Source organism: Aythya ferina, assembly GCF_964211825.1.
Source record: "Aythya ferina genome assembly, chromosome: Z".
NCBI lineage: Eukaryota > Metazoa > Chordata > Aves > Anseriformes > Anatidae > Aythya > Aythya ferina.
Window position 1 is genome coordinate 2,601,481 of NC_140299.1, and position 26,292 is coordinate 2,627,772.

At 53.0% G+C, this 26,292-nt stretch overlaps 1 protein-coding gene across 9 annotated transcripts in view; it reads left to right on the forward strand.

Annotated features, from left to right (window-relative positions):
* Positions 1-26,292, forward strand: part of ZBTB7C (zinc finger and BTB domain containing 7C) — a 134,988-nt gene that overhangs the window by 102,460 nt on the left and 6,236 nt on the right. For all 9 annotated transcript variants that reach the window (XM_084505019.1, XM_084505020.1, XM_084505023.1 and 6 more), the window contains one exon: positions 20,194-21,396. In XM_084505019.1, coding sequence (XP_084361145.1) covers positions 20,210-21,396 — 1,187 coding nt within the window. In that variant the 5' untranslated portion in view covers positions 20,194-20,209. The remainder of the gene's footprint in view (positions 1-20,193; positions 21,397-26,292) is intronic.

Genomic DNA, 26,292 nt, shown 5'->3' on the forward strand with positions numbered 1-26,292 from the left:
GATAAAAAGTGATACTTAAAGGACGGGAATAAAGCCTTTCTTGTGAGAAGAGCCCAGATCCAGTCTGTGCTGTTTCAAATTAAGTTTTCGGTTTCCTAAAGGCAGCAGACAATGCTTCACTCAATTCTGTCCCCACTGTCATTAAAACTCGAGTATGTTGTCTGGATATAGTATTTTGCCCTACCTTAAGAGCTCTAATCTTTTTAGGACCATTTCTCGTTGCTATCTGCAGACACTCGAAAGCCTTCTCGACTGCGGAGTGAAATACAATCCCTGTCTTCGGGAGCTTTACCTCCCCTTTGTCTTCCGTAAAGACAGAAGGAAAATAACCACTTAACAAATCTGCCATGTCTGAGGCTCCCCCGTCCCCCCTCCGCAGCTATCATTTGTCGCGGGCTGCTTTCTCCCGGTGCCACCCGCCTGTTGCAAGGGGATGGCAAGGAGCCTTTATTGTTTGCTGAACAATTCCCTGCAATTTGCTCTTCGCTATTTCTTTCGGGCTCCTTTAATCCTTTTCACTTGCCGCCGCTTATTTTTAGCTCGCGCTCCGGCTCGCTGCTTCCCAAACTGTTTATGTTTGGAAAAGCCCCGCTTTGCTGCCGATGGCACCTCTTCCGAGCCTCCCCTGCCCTCCGCTCTCCCCGACGAGGCTGGGAGCTCGTGCCTTCTCCCATTTTCATGTATTCCCTGGGGTCTCTTTGGGTTCCTACAAACCCTGGACACCCGCTTTCCCTCGGGGCCAAAACCCTTTCCTGATCCTGATCCTGCTGCCAGGTGAGCCCCGCCGTGCCTACCCAGCTGGGTGGTTTCATGTGTCCAAAGTGCACAGGAAAATCCCCAGCTGCTGCTGGGTCCTTGGGCAGAGGGGACGGTGCCGGGGGGCTCCTGGAGCAGCCCCCTGCCAGGCTGGGCTCGGGGCTGGAGCTGCTGTCCCCGGGCTGTGGGCACGTGGCGGTCACCGCGCTCCGGTCCCTGCCCGGGGCCCCGCGAGCTGCGGGCAGCCTCGAGCCCTGGGGTAAAGCCGAGCCCCAGGCAGAGAGCCAGCTCCCGCTGATCCTCCAGATAAGGTGGTGGATTGGGATTTGGAAGAGCTGACTCCGAATTTTGGCTCTGCCATGGGCTTCCTACGTGGCCCTAGGCGAGGCGCGGAGTATCTCTGTTCCTCATCTGCACAAACGAGGTAATCTCTCTTTTCTCCCACTGTTTATTTTGAGCGCAAGCGTTCGGGGACACGCTGCTCCTTCTCCTGTCTTGTTTATACAGCGCCTGCGAAGCGAGGAGCATCCTGCTCGTAGCTGTCAGGCAAAGGTGCGGAGTAAATGGTCACTGCAATTAGTGGTAGCCATAATAATAAAAATAACAATAAACCCTGCATCTTGCACAGGAAAAACCCGGGCTCAACTGCAGATGCTCCCATCAGCAAACAGTAGTAGTGGGGATTTTTATTTCCTTGCCTTTTGTATGTTGGCACGGCTGTGCCCTGCTCCTGCTGCTCTGATCTACAGCTGGAGGATCGAAATCCATCCCTTCCCCCGGCCCCACGCAGGGCTCAGATTCGAGCAGGACTTTCTTATCTGTGCAAACATTTCCTGATCTGCTCCTGCTGACTGCCCCAAAGGCAAACACAGCATCCAGGGATCCCGAGCACGATCCCCTTCTGAGCTGTACTTCACCTCTCCTGGCGGCCCCGTCCCATTAACATTTTAGCATTGCTCCTCGGGAACACTGCCTGTCCCTCTGGATGTCTCTGGGCAATGTGTTTGGGGCTGCAAGCCATTGTCTGTGCCCAGTACCCCCCAGTAACGCCAGTGCCAACCCAATGCCCCGCTCCACATGCCAGCTGTGTTACCACTTTTGCAGATCCATCATCACCTTCGTCACTACTTGCTATTTTTGTAATGGGCAGGTGAGTTTCAGGTGGAAAAGCAGCTCGGCTTTCCTGACCCAAAAAATGGCTAGGAAAAGGTTTGGAAATGCTCATTTGCTTTGATTCTTTTTATTTTTCCTCTCAGACACACTGGTGGCTGGAGGCACAACCCCAGAGCTGCATCTTTAGTTCCTGTTTTCACGAGCATCACCTGCCACGGCGCTGTGGCTTGGGAGGAAAGTGGGGTCCCTGTTAATAATCTTGCTGACAACATCTCAGACTGGCAAAAAAGGAGTTATTTCTGCCTTCTGCTAATAGCAAGCTGATTTTCTCTGTTGTCGTTCAACGTGAGATGCACTCTCGTTCCCATTTCCCTTTAATAAGTGTTATTTTGTTTCCATTATTACTCAATAGTAAAATCTCTTCCCGTCGACTTTAACAGAAGTAGATTTACGGCTATGAAAATAAACTTGGGCGTGATGAGATCTTGTCGTTTTATTATCTATAAAGTACTCCGCATGACTTTGTAGTTATCAGGATGTAATTATACATTTAGATTTTTTCCATCATCTCTGTTTGTTTCTTTTTTTTTTTTTTTTTTTTTTTAATTTTTTTTAAGAAGGAAACGATGAAAACCCAGAAATCCGCACTTAGGAACAAGTAGAAATGCAGCCGCCATTGGCTTCACCCTGGCTCCTTTCAGGGGCAAAAAACAACCTCTGCTTGCCGGGTACGGCGCAGATCTGCCCGGAGTGGTGTTCGTGTTGGGACACATCGCCGGGGTTTTTTCATGTGCGCGGAAAAAGCCGGCGTTTCCTGGTTGGAGATGCAGTATTTACTGCTCCCTGCGCGGGGCTGGGTGTTAATTGTCGTCGGAGGTGCTGGGTGTGGGCGAATCATTGTATAATGCCCACACCCTTTCGGGTGGCTTAGGGCGCGGCGTTGTCTTTGCCTCACCGTGCAGTTTTTAAGATGTATTATTACCCAAAAGAAACACGCCCTTCCGTGCCTCCTTGTTTTTATTAGGGATCGCTCTGCCCCGCCGCTCCGAGCGCCTGGCACGGGGATGCGGGGCTGGTGTCTCGGCCAGCCCCTGGAGCTTTGTGTGGGGAGTGGATCCGCTTGGGTGTCCTCTCCATCCAGGAGGTAGAGGTTTTTTTGGCACGCAGGAGGTGCTGGGGACTGGTGTTGGTGTCACCCAAGTGGAGCTCAGACCTTCCCGTGATGGGCAGGAGCATGAGATGGAGAGATGGGGAGCACCTGGGGGGACCGTGGCCAAGCACGTCCTCGCTGCATCCCAGAGCGAGTGTTTTATGGACTTTAGGAGGACTTGCCCCATGCAAGGGCTTCCACAGGGCTTCCTGAGGTTTGGCCAAGCTGCTGTAGCTCTGGCACCTGGTTTCTGTGCCATCCCACACTTCATGTCACCCTCATCTTCCCACCTCCCCCTGAGAGAAGGATGACTCCGCAATAGCTCCTCAAGCCCTTCATCCAAGTGGTGCTGGCTTGTGAGGTGCCCGGTTATAACCAACCATTTCACCAAATGAAGCCTTTTATTGCACACTTTTCAGGACAGAGCTGTCCCACTGAAAAACCCACTTGGCCTTCTCCAAGCACACCTCATCTTCTCCACCCAGGCACGGCCGTGGTGACTTCCACCACCTCTGCCCAGCCAGCCCTCGGGAGCATCCGCGGTGTCAGTGTCCTTTGCTCACCTCGAGGTCACCACTCCCTTCTCCAACCACCCAGTTCTCATCCCGTGAAGGGTTTTATTACCTTTTCTTGCCTGAAGTGGGGGCTATATTTAAATGACACGCATCCAAGGCCAACTCGCAGGGAAGTCTCACCTTCCCCGTGCCACATGATTGAATAGGGGGGCAAAGATGCAACCCCCTTATTACAGTAATATAATTTTCCATCTCAAATAGGAACCAGGGATGTTTTAATGATTGGGCTCATTAGATGGACTTTCCACTTAAAGTGTCTGTCTGGCAATTAAGGCTGGGAAAAGCATGACTGATGACCACACCTTCTGTGACTTAATGGGGAGTCTGAAGGCTGATCTTATTATCACACTGATACAGTCTGTGATAAAAAAGAATTTAAGATACTCTCCAGAGATTTATTTGCCCATTAGGAAGCTGCCAGGAGAAGGTTAAGGGAACTCGTAAGGTCAAAGCTGAACAGAGAAAAGTACTAAACGCTTGGGATCGGGGTGAGCGGTTGGAGGGGACAGAGGACACGGTTTCTGCTCCCTGCTCCACTCCTGACCCACTGCATGGCCCTTGCCACGTCACTTGGTTTCTGGTCTCTCTGCTATCAGGCTGGCGACCAGCTGATAAGCACGCAGGGCTCTCTGAAGCCCTGAGGTTTGCTCCCCGGCAGGATCTGGTGCAGATGCTCCGGCACAGGGTGAGCCCTCACGGCGAGGGGAGCGCAGCCCCTGCGGTTCGAGGGATTCAGACAGGCACAGGGCGATGGATTCCAGATGGATCTTTTCTCCTTTTTCCTTTTTAGCCTTTCAACAACAAGCAATGTTTACCCATTTGGGGGTTTTGATGTGCTTCTGCTCTTACCCGCATTGCCCGAGTAACACAAATGCTTCTCCGCGTGTCTGCGGAGGGACCTGCCAGTGCTCATATGGGAAGCAAAGGATAAAAACTGCATTGAGCGGAAGGATCTGGTGTTTAGGGCAGGGAGGAGGCAGCCGAAATGCAAAGCGAGGTTGCTCTTTTAGAAAAAAGCTTAGTGCAGAATTTCCATCCTCCTCCAGAAGCATCCTCGCGGGTCCTCAGTGACTCCCCAACCAATTCTGCCCGCTTTAAAACGTGACCCACCGTAATATTTTACTTAAAGCTGGTGTTTAATGGACTGGAACTTATTGTAGAGATCACTGTGCAGGCTTCAAACCTCCTGTTGGGTACCATTTTACTGACATTAGCTTGCCATAGCTTGTCAGTGTTTTTAACTGTGCTGATGGGTTGAACGCCCCGGGATACAGGAGCAGGCTCTTTCAGCTCTGTACTTAGCTTTCGCTTCCTTAAGTACAGCTGGGAGAGATAATTCAGCTAAATATGCTTTAGTACAAAGTGAAGTTTCGATGACATAAAAACCACCCAGCATTTGGGTCAGTTTGGTCAGATTAATAGACAAGTTGTGAGCAGCAGAAGCATTTCATTTCAGCCTTTTCAAAGTGCAAGTCTGACTTTCACACGCAGCCTGATTTGTTTGCATCAACATTTCCTTTGTTTTTAATTAAACACAATCTATGACAGATGCCCAAAATTTAGGCAGAATGTTTTTTTTTTGTTTGTTTTGTTTTGTTTTTTTTTCCTTTTCAGATTAAACAAGTCCTCTATGATAATTTGCAGCTACTTTTTTTACATTTTTCAGTGCACAGAGAAGCCCTGATCACTCCCACCTTTCCATTACCAGCAACTGGAGAAATCTTTCAACTCAGCAGCCTTCGCTCTATCCAAGTGCATTGGGGAAAGCAAAGGGTCTGAGACTTCTCTGATCCTTTCTCCACTTCATGTTCCTTTTCCGTCAAAGGTGGAAAAATGCCAAACACGTATATTAGTTAGGTTTGTGTGAAAACTAAATAATCGAGTATGGAGGTATTGGCTCTATGTCTGTTGAGGAATCCTTTCGAAGTTGACTCTTTTGACCTGCATCCCCTCCCACCCTGCTCCACTGCCCTGTGCCGCATCTGAAGCACGCAGAGCTTTGTGCAGCCAGCAGCTTTTCCCCTGGCAATCCAGCCTCTCTCACCCCGTTTTCTCCAGCTAACGTTTTACCTGGGCTCTTTCCACCCCCGAGCTGCTTTTTTCTTCCTTCCCTTGGGAAATCCTAAACGGGGGAACCGGCCTTAATCCCCTGACCGGCCAAGTGCAATACGCACACCCGCTGCTTTCCCTTCCCTCTCCTTGGACAGAAGAAGGACTCCACCCTCCTGCACTAATACTGTAAGAACTGTGTGACCTTCCTGGGCTGAATCCGCATCACGGGAGGGCACACAAACAGTTTGTGACTGCTTTGCCCTTCCCAACAAACCCCTCTGTCTTCTCCATCGGCCCCCTGCTGTCCCCATGGGTGGAGGCTGGGGATGTGTGTCCGGGAGCAGGGAGACCCCATCCACGGGCTCCAGAAGTACTCTAAAATCAGGGCTAGGTATTTTTCAGCAAAGAGATTTCAGGTGGTGGAAAAAGTCAGTGGTTAGCATGTCAAAATTGCTACAGGGATTCAAATCTGCAGGCTCAGGATGAGGATGCTGGTAGCCACCGTGCCACCTAGCAGGAGCCGCAGCCTCGCTGGGCTGCACAGGAGGGCTCAGCCAACTTCAATAGGGCAAGCAGCCCTCTTTCCAAAGAGCAAATTTAGCTCTGAATAAAGAAAAATGTACACGTGCACACCGTTTCATGGGGATATTTAGGCATGAGAGAGCACAGGAGCTGGAGGGGAGCAAAATGCTGGGCAGGGAAATTTCTGTTTGCTTATTCCCGGGAGGGAGGAACATGGATTTGCTCCCGGTGCAGGTAAACATTCACAGCGATTTCACGAGAACTTGAATTCCTCCTGCGGTGAGCATCTGAGCTGGAAAAGGACAGGAACGATTGGCTTTGTGGAGAGCTGCACTCCTTTCAGCTGATCTTGCCAGGGTACAGAGTTCATTTCTCCCCTGACACATCTCTGACGAACACCCGAAGAGCGTGTGGCACGGGGAGCCAAGTGATTGTGTTGTCATGGCAAAGACCAGTGAAAGAAGAGCAAGATTTATATCGTGGCTGCTCAGAGGCTTGGAGAAAGATGGCCCGAAGCCATAAGTCATGCAGGCACGGCTGATACGGTCTTCGGGGTTTGCCAAGTGTGGGCTGCTCGGTGGCTTGTGTGAGATGGGCTGCGTGGTCTTGGTCCAAGTCTCGGCGGGCATGGTTCCACATCACAGAAACCAGCAGTACCGTTGACGCTTCTGCTGACAGTCTGAGCAGAAGAGATGAGTTGTTGAATTGGCCCCGAAGATGAAAAAAAAAAAAAAAATTCTGAAGAATTTTGCAGCTAGAGAAGATCTTCCTTCTATCAAGGCAGAAAGAAGAGCAAGCGACCCTTGGAGCTCGTCACACACACAACTGTGGCAATTTGGTTTATCTACCCCAAAGGAGCCCATTCTGCAGCAACGTGGGGAGGGTTTAGGTTGCTCTCAGGTCTGGGTCCACTGTGTGCCTGCGGTTGTGTTATTTCATCCCTTTTGTGCCTGGGCTTCCCATGTGCCAGACCAGGCTCTGGGTTCACCCTGCCTCCCTAGGCGAGGCTCACGCCTTGTGCCGGTGAGTTTTGGGTACCCCCAAGGGCAGAAATCCCAGCGCCGCTCTGGCTTTATGCTCCAGTGCTTGACCAGCCTCGTCCTAAAAATAAAACAAAAATAAAAATTCCTCTATCTGACCAAAACTTCCTTTGCTGCAGCTTCTGACAATAGCCTCTTGTCCTCTGAGAGCAGTCCGACTCCATCTCTCTTCTCCGTGCTGCTGGCTGCGGCGTGGCTTGGCTCGATTTCCCAGTATGAAACCAGTAAGCCTGTTAAAATCAGGAGGTGAGGTGGCTGCAGGAGCAGGGAGGCACTCCAGGAAGCCAGGGGACACAGCGAAGCACCCATTTTTTTTGTCTCAGGATTGTTCTTGTTCGGAGGAGGTGCAGCTCGTGTAGGCACTGCGGCTGCTGATGCAGTACCTGCCCTGTGAATATAAAAGGAAGGTTTCTGTCTCCACCACTGCCCATCCATCACCTTCCACAAGCCTAGAAGCAAAAGGAAGAATAAAAGGAATAACAAGAAAATAAAGAAACATTGCAGCCAGAAAGCTATCCTCCGTGTTTCACAATTCCATAAATTATGCCCTTCCCTTCCCCTTTAATCGCCAGGCATATAAAATACACTTGCAGCAGAATCATATTCTTCCTATTAAAGTTTCAGAAGAGAAATACAGGACCCATCTGCCTGTTTAGCAAAGCAGGGCAGAGCGTGACCATTTCTTTTTTTTTTTTTTTCCAAATTTGCTTTATGGCAGGAGTTCTCTCTTTTAGGACCGGCCATTCATTTCACTTTCTCCTTGCACCTTGCATTCTCACGAGCAGCCTCGTTATTCTCTGGTGGGCTTTGTCTGACGCCCTCAAACTCACGTGCCCCTCGAGAGCAGAGGTGTCACCAGCCCTTGGTGTGGGTCAAGGAGGGAGGAAGGTCACCTGGGGCTTCAGAGGCAGGTTTGTGCTCTGTGGAGGGGACATGACCAGCAAGAGTTGGCACTAATGAGAAATTAATGACATGCACTGTAGGGGGACCTGAGCTCTCCTTGCCCGTGCGTGTGGACAGAGGATGCTCGCACTGTTTGGGCAGCAGCGATGGGCAAGAGACCAAAGCAGCCTCCTTGTCTCCTAACTGACCCACTGTACCTCGTCTGTGGCCTCTCACGGGTTATGCGAGGCACATGCAGACGGCTGGAATGATAATTTATAGTGCTCAGAAATCCCTCCTGGTGCGGCAGGACACGTCCCTCCTTCTCGCCACGAGCCTCATTCCTATTCAGCAGCGTTCAGAGCGCAGCGGGCAGCGAGGACCAGGGGTACCTGGAGATTTACCCGTGCCCCGGCTGCCGTCACAGCTCCCAGCCCTGAGATTAAATCAGGCTGTGCCCTGCCAGAGGCATGAAACATTTCCGAGAAGCCTCCTGCGGCAGCAGAAGGGGTGCACAAATCTTGTGCTGGCTCTTCATGGCTGCGAGCAGCCACAGAGGGACTTGTGTTCTCCCTCCCGATGGGTTCACCATACAAGAGGCTGGTTTTTTTTTTTTTTTTTTTTTTTACCACTTTGGGCAAGAAGCTGTTTGGTTTGATGTAGGTTCAGATTTTATTTTTAAGCATAATATGAGAAACGCAGTGGAGGAAACCACACTCTGTTCCTTAAAATAAATGGAAGAAAAGACAGCGCTGTAAAAATATTCTCTGATGCACGCACTTCATGTGCATGCCATAAAGGAGCATGTACCTTGGCACAGGCAGCACTGAGGAGCTCTGGATGTTTAACTGGATCATATCTTTTCCTACATAACATGCTTTTTATAAGGCCTGGTGGAGTGCTTGGGCTTGCAAAGTGCTGTAGCCAGGCTCTGCCTTTACAATGCCAGCAGCTCCATGGCGAGCTCTGAGCCTGCAATGCCATTTGGAAGAGTGGAAACCCAACCTCAGTCACTCAGGACCTACCTGTTGCTGAGGCCATAGCTCAAGGGAAAGGAAAGGAAAATGTGCATTTTGGCCTCCCATCTCCCTAAAAACTCCTCCTGCTGCAGCCGTTTCCCCCAGCTCTGAGCTTTGCATCCGCTGTCGCGCTTGGTTCGGTGCTTGGTCTTCATCAGCCATGGAGGCAGAATTCAGACTCTGACATCTCCATCTGGAAAACCTGCAGCCCCATTTTCCTTCCCATGCCATCCCCAGAAGTCCCTTTTTTCCCCATCGGGAAGGGTCCAGCTACAAACACAGGTCTCCAGCCTCTGCCCTGTGTGCGGGGAGCGCGCCCGCTGCTACCCCCCGGCACTGCGGGCGCAGCTCCCCTGCGCCTGGCACCGACCTCGGGGCAGGCTTTGCAAACAGAGGCAGCGGTCAGAGCGGGTCCTAAGTGCTCTCACAAACATTTTTGAAGCACCGACTCGGGCAAGGAAAGCCCCGGTGTGCCGCGGTGCTGCTGATTGATGCCGGCTGGGGCTGCGGCGAGTGCCAGCGTGCCGCTTTGAAGTGCGGTGCTGGCAAGCCCCGGGTCCCTGCCCCTGGCTAGGAAGGGCTGAATGCAGATAGGTGGGTACAAAAAAAAAAGCCACATAAAATGCGAGGTGTTTAGGGTCGTTTTGATGAGCGCTTTCACAGACAAATGAGGGGAATAAATTAAAATGCCATCAGGGTTATTTTGCTAATGTGGAGCCTAGATGAAACGGCGGCGTAAGGTGGATTAGAAGCGCCAGAGATGGAAGGCTGGAGGGGTGGACGGAGAGGTGAATCTTCCCAGAGGTCTTGTCTTATTGTGACCCTTTATCTAAGGAATGTTTCTCAGCTAGAGGGAATTCACAGTGGTGCATTTAACTAGAGGCTGACATACCTGTGCAGCCAAATGCGAAATGCAGGCGGTGAAGTGCTGGGGAATGCAAGGTAAAATGAGCTGCTGCTCTCCGGGGCAGGACAAAGGAATGGTGTGAGCCCATCCACGATTCTGTGGTGCTGTTTGGGATGTTTCAGAGGCTGCATTTCCCTCTCTGTAGGAGAGCAAGGGGTGCTCAGCAGGACGCTCTCTGTCTAGGAGCTGGGAGCCAAGTGGGCTTATGGAAAAGGAAGAGCTCCGAGGGGTGGTTGGTTACCTCTGGGCCAGCACTGGAAGCTGAGGTAGTTTCTTATGGCACATCTTGGCCCAGGAGAGAGCATCTGTCCGCAACCTGAAGGGGCTGTATGTGTGGAAGGGGATCAGCAAAATCCAGAACAGCATCAGTTAAATCCCTGGAGTCAACCCGTGGTTACACCAGGAGAAATAAGAGTAGGCTTTACCCGGCAAAGCCCAACAGAAGCGTAAAATCCATCTGTTCAGCCCCAGCAGGCCAAATCCTGGCTGCAGCCAGCGCTCTGTAATTCAGAGACTCCTTTGGACATCTCCTTTGAGTCCGGACATGTGAGCAACTCCAGCGTCCCTGGAAAATGTTTTCCTTGTAAAGCCTTTGTGAACTTGTGCATGTATTTATGCTATGGTTATCGCACATGTAATTTAAGCTGACATTGTAATGACAGCATGGTGAGTTCAAAATGTAGCAGTAAATATAGTTGTTAGGGGAAAAAAAAAATCCCAGCCCATCATCCTGAATGCCTCTTCACGTCATGGGAGGGATGCAGACAGAATCCAAACACCATAAGCATTTCTGGGTTCCAGTTGGAAACTGCCTGGAGTCCAGCACAGGCCAAAACAAACACGCGAGACCGTCTCTCTTTACACAGCAGGACTGCGTTTTCTCCTTATTTCCCCTCCTTTTTTTTTTTTTTCTTTTTATTTTATTTTTTTTTTCATTTTGAAGGGTCACCCCTCTAAACAGGGGAGAGGCTGAGGTTTCCTTGCTGCTGGCTTGGGCTGCTTTCCTACCTGGTGGCACGGAGCACCCCTGATCCCGCGCTCTCTCCCGGCTGAGACCTGAATCCTGATTATTTTTGAGTGCTGTCAGTTCGTAATGCTATATTTAAGGGTCATTTGCCAATTCCATTATAAGCCTCATTTACAACTCAGCTGTTTTAAATCGAATCAGACTGTAAGTTGGCGGATGCAAGCAGTCAGCTGGGATGTGGGACTTGCCTTGCTTAGGGGCCCAATCCTGCACCCACTGCTCTTTGCAGAAGCATCAGCTGGACAATTAACCCTATTAACTGTCATTTTTTTCCCATGTATTTCAGCTGAAACATCTAACCAGTAGATATTTTTCTTTTGCTTCTTCCAGGTGAAATCTTGTTGATTTTTTTTTTTTCCTGTTGGCCCTCCCCAGCTCTGGCTGTATTTGCTGAGCTGGGCAGGGGTGGGCCCCGCTGAATCGCAGGGATTGCTCAGGCGGGTGAGGCTTTGCAGGATCAGGGCTGATCTGACAATTCGGCTGCTTTTCAGCTTTCTAGCAGGTTGGTAGAGGCACCAGGGGCTTTGCTCGCAGAAGGAGTTGAGACACAAATGAGATCTGAATCTGACCCCTGATCTTTAGTTAAATTGCTCCATAACCTTGAGAGATGGATTAAATTGTCCCCTGAACGTAGGGAGTTGCCTTTGGATGCTCAGTGCTGGGGCCACACACTAAGGTTATGCTCATATATTACCTGTGGTCTTCAGAGAGCTCATTAGCTGGTTGGTTTACATACAAGAAGCCTGGATGAAAGTGCCATCTCCTCTCCCCAGCTGTCCTCTGCTGCAGGCTGGCAGCGGTTCCTCTAGACACATCCAGCTCCGGGGTTAGAGATCTGTGTGCCTTGGTGGGGTTTCAGCGTGGTCAGGAAGAGTGATTCAGAGAAGTGTGGCTTTGCAGAAAAATGGTGCTTCTCCTCGGGTCAGGGAGGGAAGAGGAGATGCGGTATTTGCCCTTCGGACTGACGCCCAGCTGCAGGGAGCCGGGGCTGTATGAGACACTCACAGGGCAGGAACTGGGTGGATTTGGTCCAAAAGATGTTCTCTCCTCTCTGCTTTGGGCTTTTGCATTGGCTTTGTGGGCATGCTGTTCTGGAAAGGTGACAGTAGGACTCAGGGACGGTTTGGGAGCCCATCGTCTGCCCCTACCTGCCTGGCGGTGCAGGGGAGTGAGCCAGCTCCCAGCCAAGGCACCGTGCCACCCCTCCACCAGAAACAGCCCCACAGATTGGGCTGCATCAACAAAACCATGGTGCTGAACGTTTCGGCTAGAGGCAGTGCTGCAGCTATCAAATTGACCAAAGTTGTCCTATTATTTCCTCATGCTCCTCGGCTCCTGCAGTGGCACAGGGTCGGGCGTGTGAGGCTGGAGGCTCTTTGAAGGCAGGGGATGGATTTTTCCTTGTACTGGGGCAGCGTGGTCTGAGGCCAGGCCTTTTCTTCTGCTCTGTTACAGATAACAGGGCAGTGCTGCAGGGAGGGCCGTGTCCCTGCAGGTGCACAGACACTTTGTATGAACGCATCTTGCAAAGTCACTTCTGCTTCACGCCGCGTGTCCACATGGGAGCCATTCTGAGCCAGCCCTAGCAGGAGAGCTCGTGTGCTTAGAGCTCAAGGACTTAAACGGCAATTAAAAATGAATGAGAGCTAAGCAGACAAATAACGTTTTTAGAGGAAAATCCTCCAGCGCGAGGTGAGGCTGCGCTACCTCTCCCCAAAACCCATGGGAGCCTAAAGCTGCACAAGCCATGGAGGGTGAGAGGTGAGGCTGATCTTGCGTGATGGGGCTTGGCCCAGAGCAATCTGGGTTTGTAAAACCCAGAATGTGGATACTGGGGCTGAAGTCGTGCACCGGGGTGCTGGTTCTGGAGGTTGCCCTTGTGCAGGGCACGATGAGGCTGCCGTGACCGTGGTGCTCCGGAGAGGGTGCGTGGTGCGTCCAGCAGTGGGCAGATCTCTGGCCACCACCAGAACGGGGATGATTCCTCCTGCGGGGATGAAGCTGGGAGATGTGGGGACAAGGAGTAGGGTCAGGACAGTGAGAAACCTTCCCCTGGATGGCCCGGGGATGCCCGGGGATGCTGCGGAGGCGCTGGGGAAGGGCTGCAGGATCAGGGGTGGAGCGGGGCCGCTGCGAATGCCATCGCCGAGCCTCACACCCCGGCGTTTCTGGAGCCTGCCCGTACCTGCTCCGCAGCCGATATTAAGCCTGCTCAAACACTGCACCGCCTTCTCCCGGCTTTGTTTTCCGTACCCCACACCCAGCACCAGAATAGCGATAACCCCCCTCCCACCCTGCCGGCTGACTCAGGCCGCGAGCAGCACCGCGGCGCGCACATCTGCTTCTCATTTAGCGCGCTCCGACCCTTTTCATTTTACTCCCCAAGAGTAAAGTTCCTTTGGCACCTCTCTCTGGACGGAGAGAAAAAAAGGGGGGAGAGGAGCCGAGGCTTCCCCATCCTTCACCCCCTGCCTGGCTGGGACAGCCGGCTTGAAGCCTCCTGGCTTTTCTGGGGAGTATTTTGGAGCCCCCGCGCGCTGGTGACAGCCATGCCCGGAGCTGTGTCCAAGTCCCTCACAATCCTGTCCACTCTGGAGAGACGGGAGCCAAACCAGTTTTCCATGGTTAAGCTGGGCACATTTTCCGTCGTGTTTTTTGTCAGGAAGCAAACCCACCCAGTGTGTGCGCCGCTCAATAGGAGCCTTTTTTAAAAAACTCCTTTTTCCTCTCTCTGGCTGCGGAGAGGAGCGGGCTGAGGGGGAGTGGAGGGGCTGCCTTTTCTCCCAGGAGGGCGAGCCCAGGAGAGCTCAGAATGGGAGGAAATGGCTTTTTGCTATTTTTAAGGCTGTGCTGGAAGGAGGTACCCATCCCCGCCGGGCTCACAGGGTGGTAATGGTGCGTGCCTGTAGGAATTCATTTGATATATACATCCCATATAGCTGAAGATGTGGCAGGGGCTGGGCAGATCACACCGGCAGCAAGGTGATGGTGGGGGAGAGCAGCCAGAAGCACACGGGATAAATGCCACCAACAATGTCACCCAACTCCTGGGCCCTCTTGGGCATCCTCCAGGCTGTGCCGGAGATGCTGGAGGGCCCTGGGGAAGGGCTCGGGGCTGATCCTCATGAGACACGCGGGGATTTTCCTCCCTCTCTCTCTTTTTTTTCTCTCTTTCTGGATTTTTTTTTGCAGAGCACCGCGTGGGAGGGGATTTGCGTCACTTGAAGCATGAGTGAGTTTCCATGCGAGTGGAGTGGTTGCACAGGATGAATGGAAACCGGGTTGCATTATGCCTGACACGCTCCCCCTCCCACAGGATTTGCACACACACACACACAGGCACATAGGTGTAACGCATCTCTGTCTGTGTGCACACACCTCCACGTGCCGTTTGCAGGGGAAGTGGAGATGTGCAGGCAGCAGGATCGTTTCCTGCTCGCTGACACCACACTAAAACCTGCCTGAAACACTGAAGCGTGGCCAGGAGAGCACCAGGGCTCCCGCAGAGCCTTGTAAGAGGGACCTGGCCCTCAGATCTTGCTGGGCATTGAGCACCTCCAGCACTGTGACCTGGTCTGGTGGGAGATGTCCCTGCACCCCCTCCAGGCATTTGCCCCAGCTCCGTGCATAGATGCAGCCCTCGAAACACCATCTGGAGCCGGGCTGCGCCTTCCGTCCTGCTCCGCTAATTGTTTGTGTTTATTTGCCTGCTCGGGGTCATTTATCACCGGGATCCCCCTTTGCCCAAACCTGCTGAGCACATCAGATGGGCCTTGTAATGCAGCATTCAGGCTTCATCGAGCTGCTGCCCAGAGGTGACCCACAGCTCCCGACTCTGGAGATTTATTTAAGCTCTGGAACTGGGAAGTGCGCTGGGTATTTTAAAGAGGCCAGGAAAAGAAACCAAAGCACAAACTTCAGTTACAGGAGGCACCAGGGCTCGGTCCCACCACGTGCTGGGTGTCGGACCCCCAAACCTCCTGCCAGGTCTGTGAGCTCTCTGCAAAACGATGCTCGGCTCGGGATGGGACCTTGGCACAGAGCAAAGGGGATGTTGGGGATGCCCGGAGCCTGCCGAGATGAGGAGCAGCGAGGGAGAGAGGAGAGGAGCCGAGCCCATCAGGCATCGTGCTGCTGGAGGGCCAGCAGGGGAGCCGGTGCCAGCACAAATAACAAGAAATCTCCCAGCTCGCTGCGGGAGCACAGCCCGAACTTAAACACCCCCTGGGCTAAGGGTGGGTCCTGGCAGCAGCAGCACGGCGGTGAATTCCCACCACCACCAGCAGCACCTGAGCACCCAGCCATGTCCTCGGGAGGAGAGGGTTTGGTTCACAGCCTGCAGCTTCACCAGGTCCCATCCGCACACCGGCAAAGCTGCAGAAGCACGGGGTGCTGGGCTCTCCGTAGCTGCAGCTAACCAGCAGGGATGGATTTGTCTGAGACGTGTATTTGCTGCACTTTGTGCCTGGCCCTTACCAGGATGAGTTCCCAAGGATGAATTCAGCAAGGGCACAGCAGATGCTTGTGCCTCCACACCTTGACGAGCAAATGAGTGGCATCTGCAGCCTCGTTTTGCTCCTTAAGCAAATTAGTCCTCGTGGTACTTCCCAAGTGGTGTGGAGAAATACAGCTGACCTCCAGTTCTGATCTGCTTGGTGGGCAACATGTCATAGAATCATAGAAAACAAATATCCTGAGTTTGAAGGGATCGTGGAGTCCAAATCCTAATTTCCGCGTGAATTTTGGAAAACTGGAAAAATTGGCTGTCATTTAAATGTCATTAAAATGAGAAAGAGGTTAAATGTGGCATTGCCAGGATTGTTGGGCTGGAGAAGGTTCTCCCGCACCTCTGATTTTGGATTTTTTGATGGGACTTCACATGACAATGTCCTTCTGGTGGCGTTATGGGAAACCAGTAGTGCCAGCCCCAAAACAACAGTTCTGTACGGTGTGTGAAATGTTTGTGGTTCTCATGGGCTCCGCTTGCCAGGGGGACAGCAGATGTTGATAAGGACAAACCCTTGTGTGCCCAAGGATTTTGTTCACCGATTTATGCTAATATTGGCGCATCCAGGTGGCGGTGGAGACCTACCAGGCTAAATGCTACCCGCTCACTCAGTCCCTGAAGCCTAACCACGACAATTACATGATCAAACCCTGCTCCACTGCCAGGGCTCTTGGCCCTGTGGAGCTTGACCAAAACCCTGGTCTGAGCTCCTTGCCCATTCCTCTCCTCCCAGCGTGGGTGGAGGTCACCGGTGGCACCAGGGCTGTGGAAGGCACCCTCAGTCAGCCCCTGCGTGGGTGGCTGTGGAGCATCCTCTTCACGGTGCTGTCCTGCACCTCCACAGCCTCCTGTGGTGCTTCTTCCCCATCCTTGCTGCGAGCCTGACCCTCTTTGCATCCTTCCTCACCGAAGCATCACCTTGGAAACCTTTGTCCTTGCTTATCCTGTCCAGCTCTAAGCAAAATCACCGTGTTATTTTTTTTTTATTATTATTATTTTTTTCTTTCTTGGGGGGTGGGTAGAGGTCAGTTTAGGGCGGAGGAACATATGACATACCACTGAAAACAACAAACACCCCCACCTTTCCCGCTGTCCCCAGGCAGGACGGCTCCCAGTTATTAGCAGCTGGGGAGGGCGCCCAGCCCGGCAGTAAAACTCCGGCTCCCCTCCCACAGCATCGCGGGGCCTGCAGTCCATCCTAGCCCTGAAAAATCTGATTATTTCCCTGCGAGGGAGGCCGGGGCTGGTGTCACCACGTTCCCCTCACCGTCTCGGCTCGGCGGCAGGGCTGGGGAGGGATGGGGAGGCGAGCGGCGCGCTGCCCCACCTCACCGCCCGCGGGGAGAAAGGCTGGGTACGAGGGTGGGTGGCTTAATAACACGTTCTGCTGGAGACAAGATGTTCGGAGGGGAGGTGTGCTTAAGGAAATATTTGCCTTTTTGGGTTTTACGTCTCCCTTTTTTTTTTTTTAATAAAAATAAAAAAAAAAAAAACACACTTCCAGAATGGGATTTACGGACCCCAAAACCATCTCGGCTCCCTGTGCCTCCAAGCAGAGGGCACGCACGGCTCTGCTGCGAGCCCCCCGTCCTCGTGCCCCCTTTCCCTGCAGGTGGGAAGGTCACAGAAAAGGAGGAAAGGGAAAAAAAAGGGCCTGGCCCCAGGTGTTGGAGCATCCCTGAACCCACAGAGCAGCCGCGGGGCTGGGGCACGCGGAGGGAGCGTGAGCGGTGAAGGTCAGTGTGCCCCTCGGAAAGGAGCTGCTATATTTTGACGGATTAGGGTAATCTTGCATGCACATCTTAATTGCCTCATTACGATGAGGCACAAATAAACCCGGGGGGGAAGAAGGAAAAAAGCCCACGTGTGTATTTTGGGGCTGGTGGATGCGGCGGGCAGGTGGGTGCCATGGTTCTGGGTGCTGCTCTGCACCCAAAGCGTCCGTCCCTCGAGGTGCTGAGCACCCCAGGCACAGGAGGGAAGGAGCTGGTGTGGAAAATAAGCACGGATGGGCAAAGCTGGTGGGAGTGTGGCTGAGCTTGTAAAAGGGTCGTACAGCCTGTGTTCAGGCACAGACCCCGGTGTCACTGCCCATGCTGCCTGGTGCCTGTGCAGGACGGCATCTCGCAGGGTCCTTCTTTCAGAAATGGGGCTTTTCATTTGAGAAAGTGGTGGGTGAGTTTCAACCATTCCCAAAAATGCGCTGTTTCAAGGCATCCTCTGCAGCCTGCTCGGGACGTGGTTATTTTAGGTGCCCTCCACCCTTTCCCCCCGCCCCAGTTTATTTTCACAATGCTGTCATTTGCTATTAAAGCTCGGGATTTTCTCTGTCACTCCGTGCAGGCGGTTCAGCGTTCGCCCGTGCGATTTTTTTTTTGTTCCTGGGGGTGACATTTGTCCTCAGGCCTGCGGATGCTGTTCCTGTGCCTGTTATTCCTGCGGACCCCACCCTTGGCTCGGGCAGGGGGAGGCAGGGAGGAGGCAGAGGAGGGAGCTGGAGGAAGGGCAGCGCCAGCCTGGGAGCACATCCAGCCCCATCCCGGGGCCTGAGGTCATTTCTCTGGGGTCATTTTTCGGGGGCTGGGTGCCCTGAGCTGTCCAAGCACCCCACGAGTAAAAAAATGCCCTTTTTTTTTTTTTTTTTTTTTTTTGCAAGCACATGGAAACGGGTCGCTGGGCTGCTCCTCTTCCCACCCGCCCCCCGGCCACTGACGTGAGGTGAATCACCCCCAGCTCTGCCAGCATCCTGTGAAGTTATCAGCTTTCCTAAGGGCTCCGGCTCACAGCACCGCACCTCCAGAGGACCAGGAGGGGAGGATGAAGGGAAATGAGTCCATTTCCACCGGGGGGAGCTGGGCATCGTTTTAGGCACAGCAGCTGTCCCTTTCCATTCCTGCTAAACTGGGGGGTTTGCAATCATCTTCTCCCACATCCTTAATTCTTGCTCTCTTGGTGCTGAGCGAATGCTGCACAATCAGGGAGGACAGAGCTAAGTGTCCAGGAGCGAGAAAAGCTCGGAAAACAATCAGCAGGGCAGTCTGATGTCCCATTTTTCTGATCTTTTGCACTTAACGGCGTGATCTGGCGACGAAAGATCAAAGCAGATTCACACAAGGCTGCATTCCTCCACGTAACACCCCTTCAATGCTAATTCTCCTTCCAAAAAAAAAAAAAAAAGAAAAAGGCAAATACAGGGACAGAAGTGTAATTTCTCACGCTTATTTTTAGGATAGAAGGCCCTAAAAAGGGAGGTGTCTCCTCCTCCCCAGCTCAGGTGCTCTTTCTTACCCCACGCTCACCTTGAAGGACGCATCAGACTTGCTTTCATTTATCGGCAGCTTTGTAAGAGGATTTTGTACGGCTCGGGTCGGGCTGTGAGGGGAGCATAGCTGGTTAACATGGTTAAGCACAGCACACTGCAATGAATCAATTTGTTTCAGACAACAGCCGTAATTAGCACGGAGCTAATGCTCACGCTGAGGGACGCAGGGATGGATCTGCGGTCCTCAGCCAAAAACGCCAGCCCCAGGCACAGCCCCTGAGGCTCCTGTGATGGGAATGGGTCCTGGCCATGCTGGGCTGGCTGGTGGGGCAGGGAGGCACCAGGATGTGCTCGCAGTGGCACAAAAAAGACCCTCTGAGGCTCCTGGGTCTTTGGGTGCTGATGGAGAGATGCTGATGTGGCACGGGGCGGGATGGAGAGCCCGTCGGTCCCAGGCTTATGGAAGGGGTAGGAGCAGAGCTCACAGAGGGGATGCTCCCTGTGTCCTGGGGGCTTCCGAAGGTTTTTTGCCTTCGGAGTTGTTCTGGCCGCTGGGTATATTCAGCGTGTGCCAGCAGCAACGTGTTCAGAGCCTGCTGGAGGAAGCCGTGCTCCTTCCCTGGGATTTCTCATGTGCAGGGGCTGCTGGAGCCATGTGAAAGAGGAAACATCTCACAGATTAAAAAAAAAAAATGGCAAAAATCATGTTTCCCTTTTGGGCGTGGGCTTCTTGCTTCCGATCTCCCCTTTGAAGCTGGAGCTGCTCTGGCAGGGGAAGGTGTCCGCCAGATGCACAGGGCACCCGATAGCGCGCTGACAGCTCCGGGCAGATGTGGGGCCCGGGCAAGCTCAGCTCACGGGTGAAGTTATCCTGCAGTCGTCTGCCCCCAGCCCTTGCTCTGTGGCTGGTCGTTGTTCTCAGAGCATTTCGGCACGTTGTGAAACAGCTCCGTGTCTCCCTGTTTGGCGTGGGTGCTGGTGCCCAGCAGGGTGAGGCAATGCAGCATCACCCTTTTCCCCACATAGCTCCTGACGGGGCAAATCCTGCATGTGCCTGGAAAGATGTTGGCTCCGGGAGGGCGTGGAAGAAACGGGATAAGGAAGGGAGCGTTGCACAAGGATGCCAGGGGAGGGATGGGAAAGAGCAGAGGAGCGTGTGGTGGTTATGGAGAGATGGAGGGGGTGGGAACCCAGAAGAGAAGGAAGGAGACAGAGGGATGCAGAGGTTGTGGGAAGAGTTTTTAAAGGTGATACAACAGCAGCAGGTGATTTTGGAGGTGCACGTGGGGCAGTGGAGAGGACAGAGAGAAGGCAGGGCTGTTTTGGTGCTGTTGATCGAGACCCCCCGTGCTGATGCCCCGCTGTCTGTGTTTTGTCCTAGGGCACTAGATGAGAATATGGCCAATGGCATTGAAGATCTTATCGGGATCCCATTCCCAAACCACAGCAGCGAAGTCCTGTGTGGCTTAAACGAGCAGCGGCACGACGGCCTGCTCTGCGATGTCATCCTCATCGTGCAGGACCAGGAGTACCGGACCCATCGGTCCGTCCTTGCTGCCTGCAGCAAGTACTTCAAAAAACTCTTCACTACCGGCACTTTAACAGACCAGCCCTATGTTTACGAGATTGACTTTGTCAAGCCTGAAGCACTTTCTGCCATCCTGGAGTTTGCCTACACCTCGACCCTCACCATCACCACCTCGAACGTCAAGCACATCCTCAGCGCCGCCAAGATGCTGGAGATCCAGTGCATTATCAACGTATGCCTTGAAATCATGGAGCCCGACAGAGAGGTGGAAGAGGACGACGACAAAGAGGACGACGACGACGATGAGGACGACGACGAAGATGATGATGATGATGAGGAGGAGGAGGAGGAAGAAGTGGAAGATTTTGTCAATCAGGAGAACCTAACCGATGTCCAAGAAGTCAGCTGTCACCAAAGCCCTTCTAAGTCTGATCTTACCGAAGAAGCATACACGGAAGCACCTAAAGACTTTCCAAATCACTACCCAGCCAATAACTCCTCCGGACACTTGGGTGTGATACGAGACTTCTCCATCGAGTCCTTGCTGAGGGAGAACTTGTACCCGAAGGCGACCGTCCCGGAAAGGAGGCCAGCTCTCTCTCCTTTCACCCCCAGCTTCTTCCCCCATCTGTGGAACGGCAACTTTAGCTCCTTTCCCCAGCTCGAGGAGCCACAAGTAGACAACGGCCCCTTGGACCTGGTGATCAAAAAGAGGAAGATCAAGGAAGAGGAGGAGAAGGAAGACCTGCCTCCACCTCCTTTCCCTAATGACTTCTTCAAGGACATGTTTACCAACACCCCGGCGGCTCCCCTGGGGCACATTAAGGCAGAGACCGACTACGGCGCTTATCTCAATTTCCTCAGCGCTACCCAGTTCGGAGGAGTTTTTCCTCCCTGGCCCCTGGAGGAAGAGAGGAAGATAAAGCCCAAGGCGTCCCAGCAGTGCCCCATCTGCAACAAGGTCATCATGGGGGCCGGGAAGCTGCCCCGGCACATGAGGACCCACACGGGGGAGAAGCCGTACATGTGCACTATCTGTGAAGTCCGCTTTACCAGGTGGGCATCCCCTACCTCTGCGGGTATAGGATGGGGGGTGGTGGCTGGTTCCCGAGCTATTTATCCCTTTTTTTTCCCCAAAAACGTAGCAAAGAAAGGGACGGGCCCTTTGAGAAAGAGATGGCAGGGGGAGAAGAGGGGGGGGAAGAAAAGGATCCCACTGTTGTTTTGGTGGGATCGCAGCTGCTCTCCGGGCAAAATTGTGGGTAAGTAATGGGGCATTTCCAGCCCCGCCGTCGTCTGCCACAGCGGGATGGGAGGGAGCTGGGAAACAGATGGCTGCGTTTGGTCAGACAGCCAAGGAAGCTCCATCCCTAATGCGCTGGGGGATGCGCTGAGCTGGGAGGGCAATTTAGTTGAGGGTTGTAATTATTTCGGTTTTGCACATCGTTTTGGCACCAGTGTAGACCACAGCCCAGTTGCACATGTTTAAACATGACACTGCCTGCACTTTCGGAGGCCGGAGCTGTCCTAATCGCTAGATTTCGGTCTGCCAGGGTGGGTTCATCACCCCGAACACCATTCACCTGGGATCCCTGCACCTTCACCCCTCCACGGCCAGAGGAGGGACATGGGCACCCTCGGCTTGGCCACGCAGAAATGGGGACAGGCGAGGTGTCCCCATCCCAGTGGCAACGACAACCTGCATCACCTAGATTGCCTTGGGTGATACCAGCCCCAATCTGGCTGCTGCCAGGTGGGTGTGAGCGGCCAGACCCAGCCCCTGCACCTCCCCACACCCCAGCAGAGCCCTTGGTGGTAAAAATAAAAAAAAAAAAATGCATCAGGCTGAGGGAGGGCTGTGCAAACCCAATGCTGCAGCCTGCGAGCCTTCCCTGGGCAAATTTAACCGGTGAGCAGAGACAAATAGATTCCTGGACCTGCTCTTGCTGGGTATAATTAATATCTAATGAGTACAATCTTTACCATAATAATAAAGCTTTTTGACAAGAGCATGGTATTTCAGCTCCTGGCTGTGTGTGAGGGAGAGAGCCCCATTAGGCTGGGGCGAGCAAACCAGAGGAAAATAATATGCAGAGTAGGCAAAGCCGAGCTCCTGACAATGGCCGGACACCTGGGGTGCTCCTGTATTCAGCACGTCTTTTCTTCTCCCGTCCCTGTGATAACATTCGAGTGGAATTTATGCAGACGATGAGGATTTGACCTGAAAATAAATTTCCATGCTCTGCTCCATTAGCGCAGCGGCCCCTGGATTACCATGCGCGGAGCATCGTGCCTGGGGTGGGCATTCGCAGTGCCTGAGGGCTCACCCCGGTGCTGCAGGGGAAAGGCTGTGCCTGCTGCTAATTCCTGCCTGCAGGTGATGGGCTGCATCTCCTGTGGGTGCTGTCCCCGTGGCTGTCACCTCCAGATGCATGGGGTCGTGCTGGGTGTGATGCTGAGGGAGCTAATAGCCAAAAAGGAAAAGTCTGAGCTTGACCCATCACTGACACCTTTACCACCAAGGGAATAAAAGAGTGGAGCCTTCCAGAGGGATTTGTTCTACAGCTCCCCAAATCCTGCACAAACAAGGGCAGCTTGTTTGGAGAAACTGAGGCGTGGGGTGTGTTGGTCCTGACTCACAGCCACTGCGAAAAGAAGTAGGAGGGCTGGGGTGAGAGTTGAGCTATCCTGACCCCTGGCCCAGGCTTTGACAGGGAGGCTGAATCAGCACCTTGGAGGTTCAAACCTTACCAGCCCTCCCAGCCCATGGCCTCTTACCCCCGGTGGGTGAGGAGAAGCCTCCTGGAGCCAGTCCTGGCCCCGGGGCATGCGCCGTGTCCGCAGAGCCCGCGGCTGATGAAGCCTGGCCCTGCAGCGAGCCTTTCCTTTCCAACGGGAGGAGCTGCTCCTCCTTGCGGGGCTTCTGGCGTTGTTTTTGGAAGGAGGAGGACCCGAGGAGTGCTGTGAAAGCAGATCTCCTTTCAGTTTTGGACATCAGCTCCCCAGAGCTGTGTGCCTCCAGCCCTTGGGATGTTTTACTCCCCGTCCCACACAAAATCAGTGCGGTGCTTTGACAGAGCTGGTGGCCAGCTCCATGGCTACAGCTGTTTTCCATGCCACAGATCCTGATCTGGGCAGAACAGGCAAGGAAACCTCATCCCTCATTGGGAAATGTATCTCTTTTTTGGTCTAGCATGGACCATTACTAATGTGAGCATAAACACAAGAGCTTCTTTACGTCCCCCCATGTGCTCAGTAGCAGCTGAACACACAGCATAAGGGTTTTGGAGAAAATAAATCCCCCCAAAATCAGGACGAGCACAGCAGTGCCATCCCTCACGCCCCATCATCACTCAGGAGAATGAAGCCATTCACACGCAGTGGAGGGCTGGAGGGTTTTTTTCCTCCTTTAATGCACTAAGCAAAGGGGACGTTCCAAAACACCGGTTTATTCCTAAAAGCATTTGGAAGCACTTTGAATAGCAGGCTGACGTTTTTGTTTGTACTTACTTTGTTTTTAGCTCTTTCCAGCATTACTGGAGTGTGAGACCTCTCCTTTAGGGTGACACGTATTTGAGTGAAGTGGAGTGATTGAGATGTAGCAAGAGATTTCTGCCAGGGTTTCCTGCACGCCGCTGCTTGTGCTGTGTGCTGAGCTCCCACAGGGGATCGCAGGCTTCCTGCAGCATCGGCCCCACGGGGCAGCCAGCAGAGCCTCAGCTGGGGAGATGTGAACCCGAACTGTCCCTCCTGGCATCCCGGGGGGCTGTGTGCAGGGCAGCGCAGGCTTTCTGTGCTCCAGAAATGGGATTTCTGGATTAATCACTTCTGTGCATTATTTCTGTGCCCGAGGAGATGTGCAGGAGCAAATTCACTGGGATAGATGGAGAAAATGCAGTCCCCTGGGTGGGGGTCCCCAAAATTCCCCATCAGATGTGTTCTCCGCCACTTCCATGGGTTCCCACATCTCATGGCAAGGACCTGCATCTGCCACTCCTGACTCTCAGGGACAGCTGCCCGCAGGAAGCAGGACTTCATTTAATAGCTCATTAATTTTTTGCTTAAACAAAGGCTGCTCAGGTTGTAATCTGCTGTGGTGCGCTGCTGAAGCGCCAGAGAAAACTGCAAATATTTCAGCTTTTCCACCAAGGCAGCCCCAGAGTGCTCACGGAGAAACTATTCCAGCCGGAAAGGTTAACAATATTTGTTCATATTATTTGTGTTGTGACAGCTCGCAGAGCCCTAATCGCTCTCCTAACACAATTGCATTAAGGGCATTCACACACTCACAGCAGCGCCTTTCTCCCCTGCTCATCGCTTGCAGCTCCTCCCGGCGCAGCCTGTGCCTGCCCAAAGCCCATGACCCACACGCGAGAGCAGCAGCCAGGGTCACCCCTTACCTGTCAGCTTCTCCTGACGTGCCCAGCTCGCCTGAAGGTTAATATTTGGGGAGAAATGGGCAGAGGCAAGGCGAGCTCGCTGCCAGCCCCTGGGCTACTGGCAGCTGGCGGCGGGGCTGCGGCAGGGCAGAGGTGTGCGCTGCGGGATCCAGTTTCTCCCCGTCTGCTGACAGAGATTGGTAATAGCCTGAAAAAGCTTTGCCTGTGTTTACATTATGCAGTCCTGGCACACTGCATGTTTATTAGGAAAAGCGATCCTGCTAGGTTAAACATTACATATATAGGTTTAAATTATATTATAGGTGGGGCGGGTGGCTCTGCTTTTTATTAACATTTCCCAACACTTCACATTACGAGACCCCGTGTTCATCTGCTTACAGCTCCTCTGAACATTATCCGTTCCGGCTGAAATTTTCCATGCTGCTTTGTCTGTTTCTGAGAACTGATTTCAGCACTTTCGAAGGCCGAGGCCAAGGGGAAATGCGCCCTTGCTAATATCTTGGAATAACGGTGTCTTTGAAAATTTCAGGCTTAGCTCTTGGGATCTGGCCCCGGGCTTGGCGTGGGTCCTAGGAGGTGCTTTTCTCTGCCTCCCTGAAGTACTGCACAAGCTGTAAACCTTGGAAAACCAAAGCCAGTGCAAGCTCCTTACAGGCAGCAAGCATCTCCGCCGCCTGCCTGCAGCTGCACCGGCCTGCCGGCGCAGGGCTGGGCTGCGATTTCCCGGAGGCAGTAAAAGGTCGCCTCCTGACAAAGTGGCTCTCCTGCTAGGGACACTTCCCTGCCTCCTTTCTGGAGCCCTGTATTTCTGGCCTGAGGCTTTCAGACCCCCGCTGGCAGCAGTTTTTGTGCCTGCAGGACCCGCGGGAGCCCTGCCTGGCGTTGTGCACGAGACTATGGGCTGTGCTCGTGCTTTCCCTGCCCTCCTTCATCCATCCCCACCAGCAAGTGAGGGAAGGAGGTTTTGGGGCTCAGGCCACTGAATACAGCCAGGGCTGAGCCACAGGGTTCCTGCATGGCCCTGGGAGCACCAGGGAGCACCCAGCTTGACCCCAAAGAGCTGCACGTCCCCAGAAGGAGATCCCCAGAGTCACTGGCCACGTGCCCCAAGCACAGCTGGATTAACAGGCAGCAAACGAGCACAGGGGCAGGCACTGATCAGTGCAGATAAAACAAAAGCAATCTCAGGGCTCATGTGAAGTAACAGTGCTTGGTGGTGGTGGTGCTGAAAACTGTTTCATGCAGTCAGGGTAGCAGAAATTAGTGTGTAGGCAGCAGCTTACAAATCTGAAGTGTTTGATCTGCCAGCATAAGTATAGTTTTGCCTTTTTATTTTTTTTTTAATGCTCATATACTTTGTATGTATTAATGACTCCATCTATTCATGTATTCTCCCTATTTTCTTAATGTGTCGGAGGGATCAGACTGAAACCATTTCCCAAAACATTACGAATTCTCCCACTTTTCTTGTTTACTTAGCTTCCGCCTTGAACACCACTCGTGCAGGCTTGGCTCGGTTCACTTCCAGCCAGCTTTGCATTTTATATCCGTG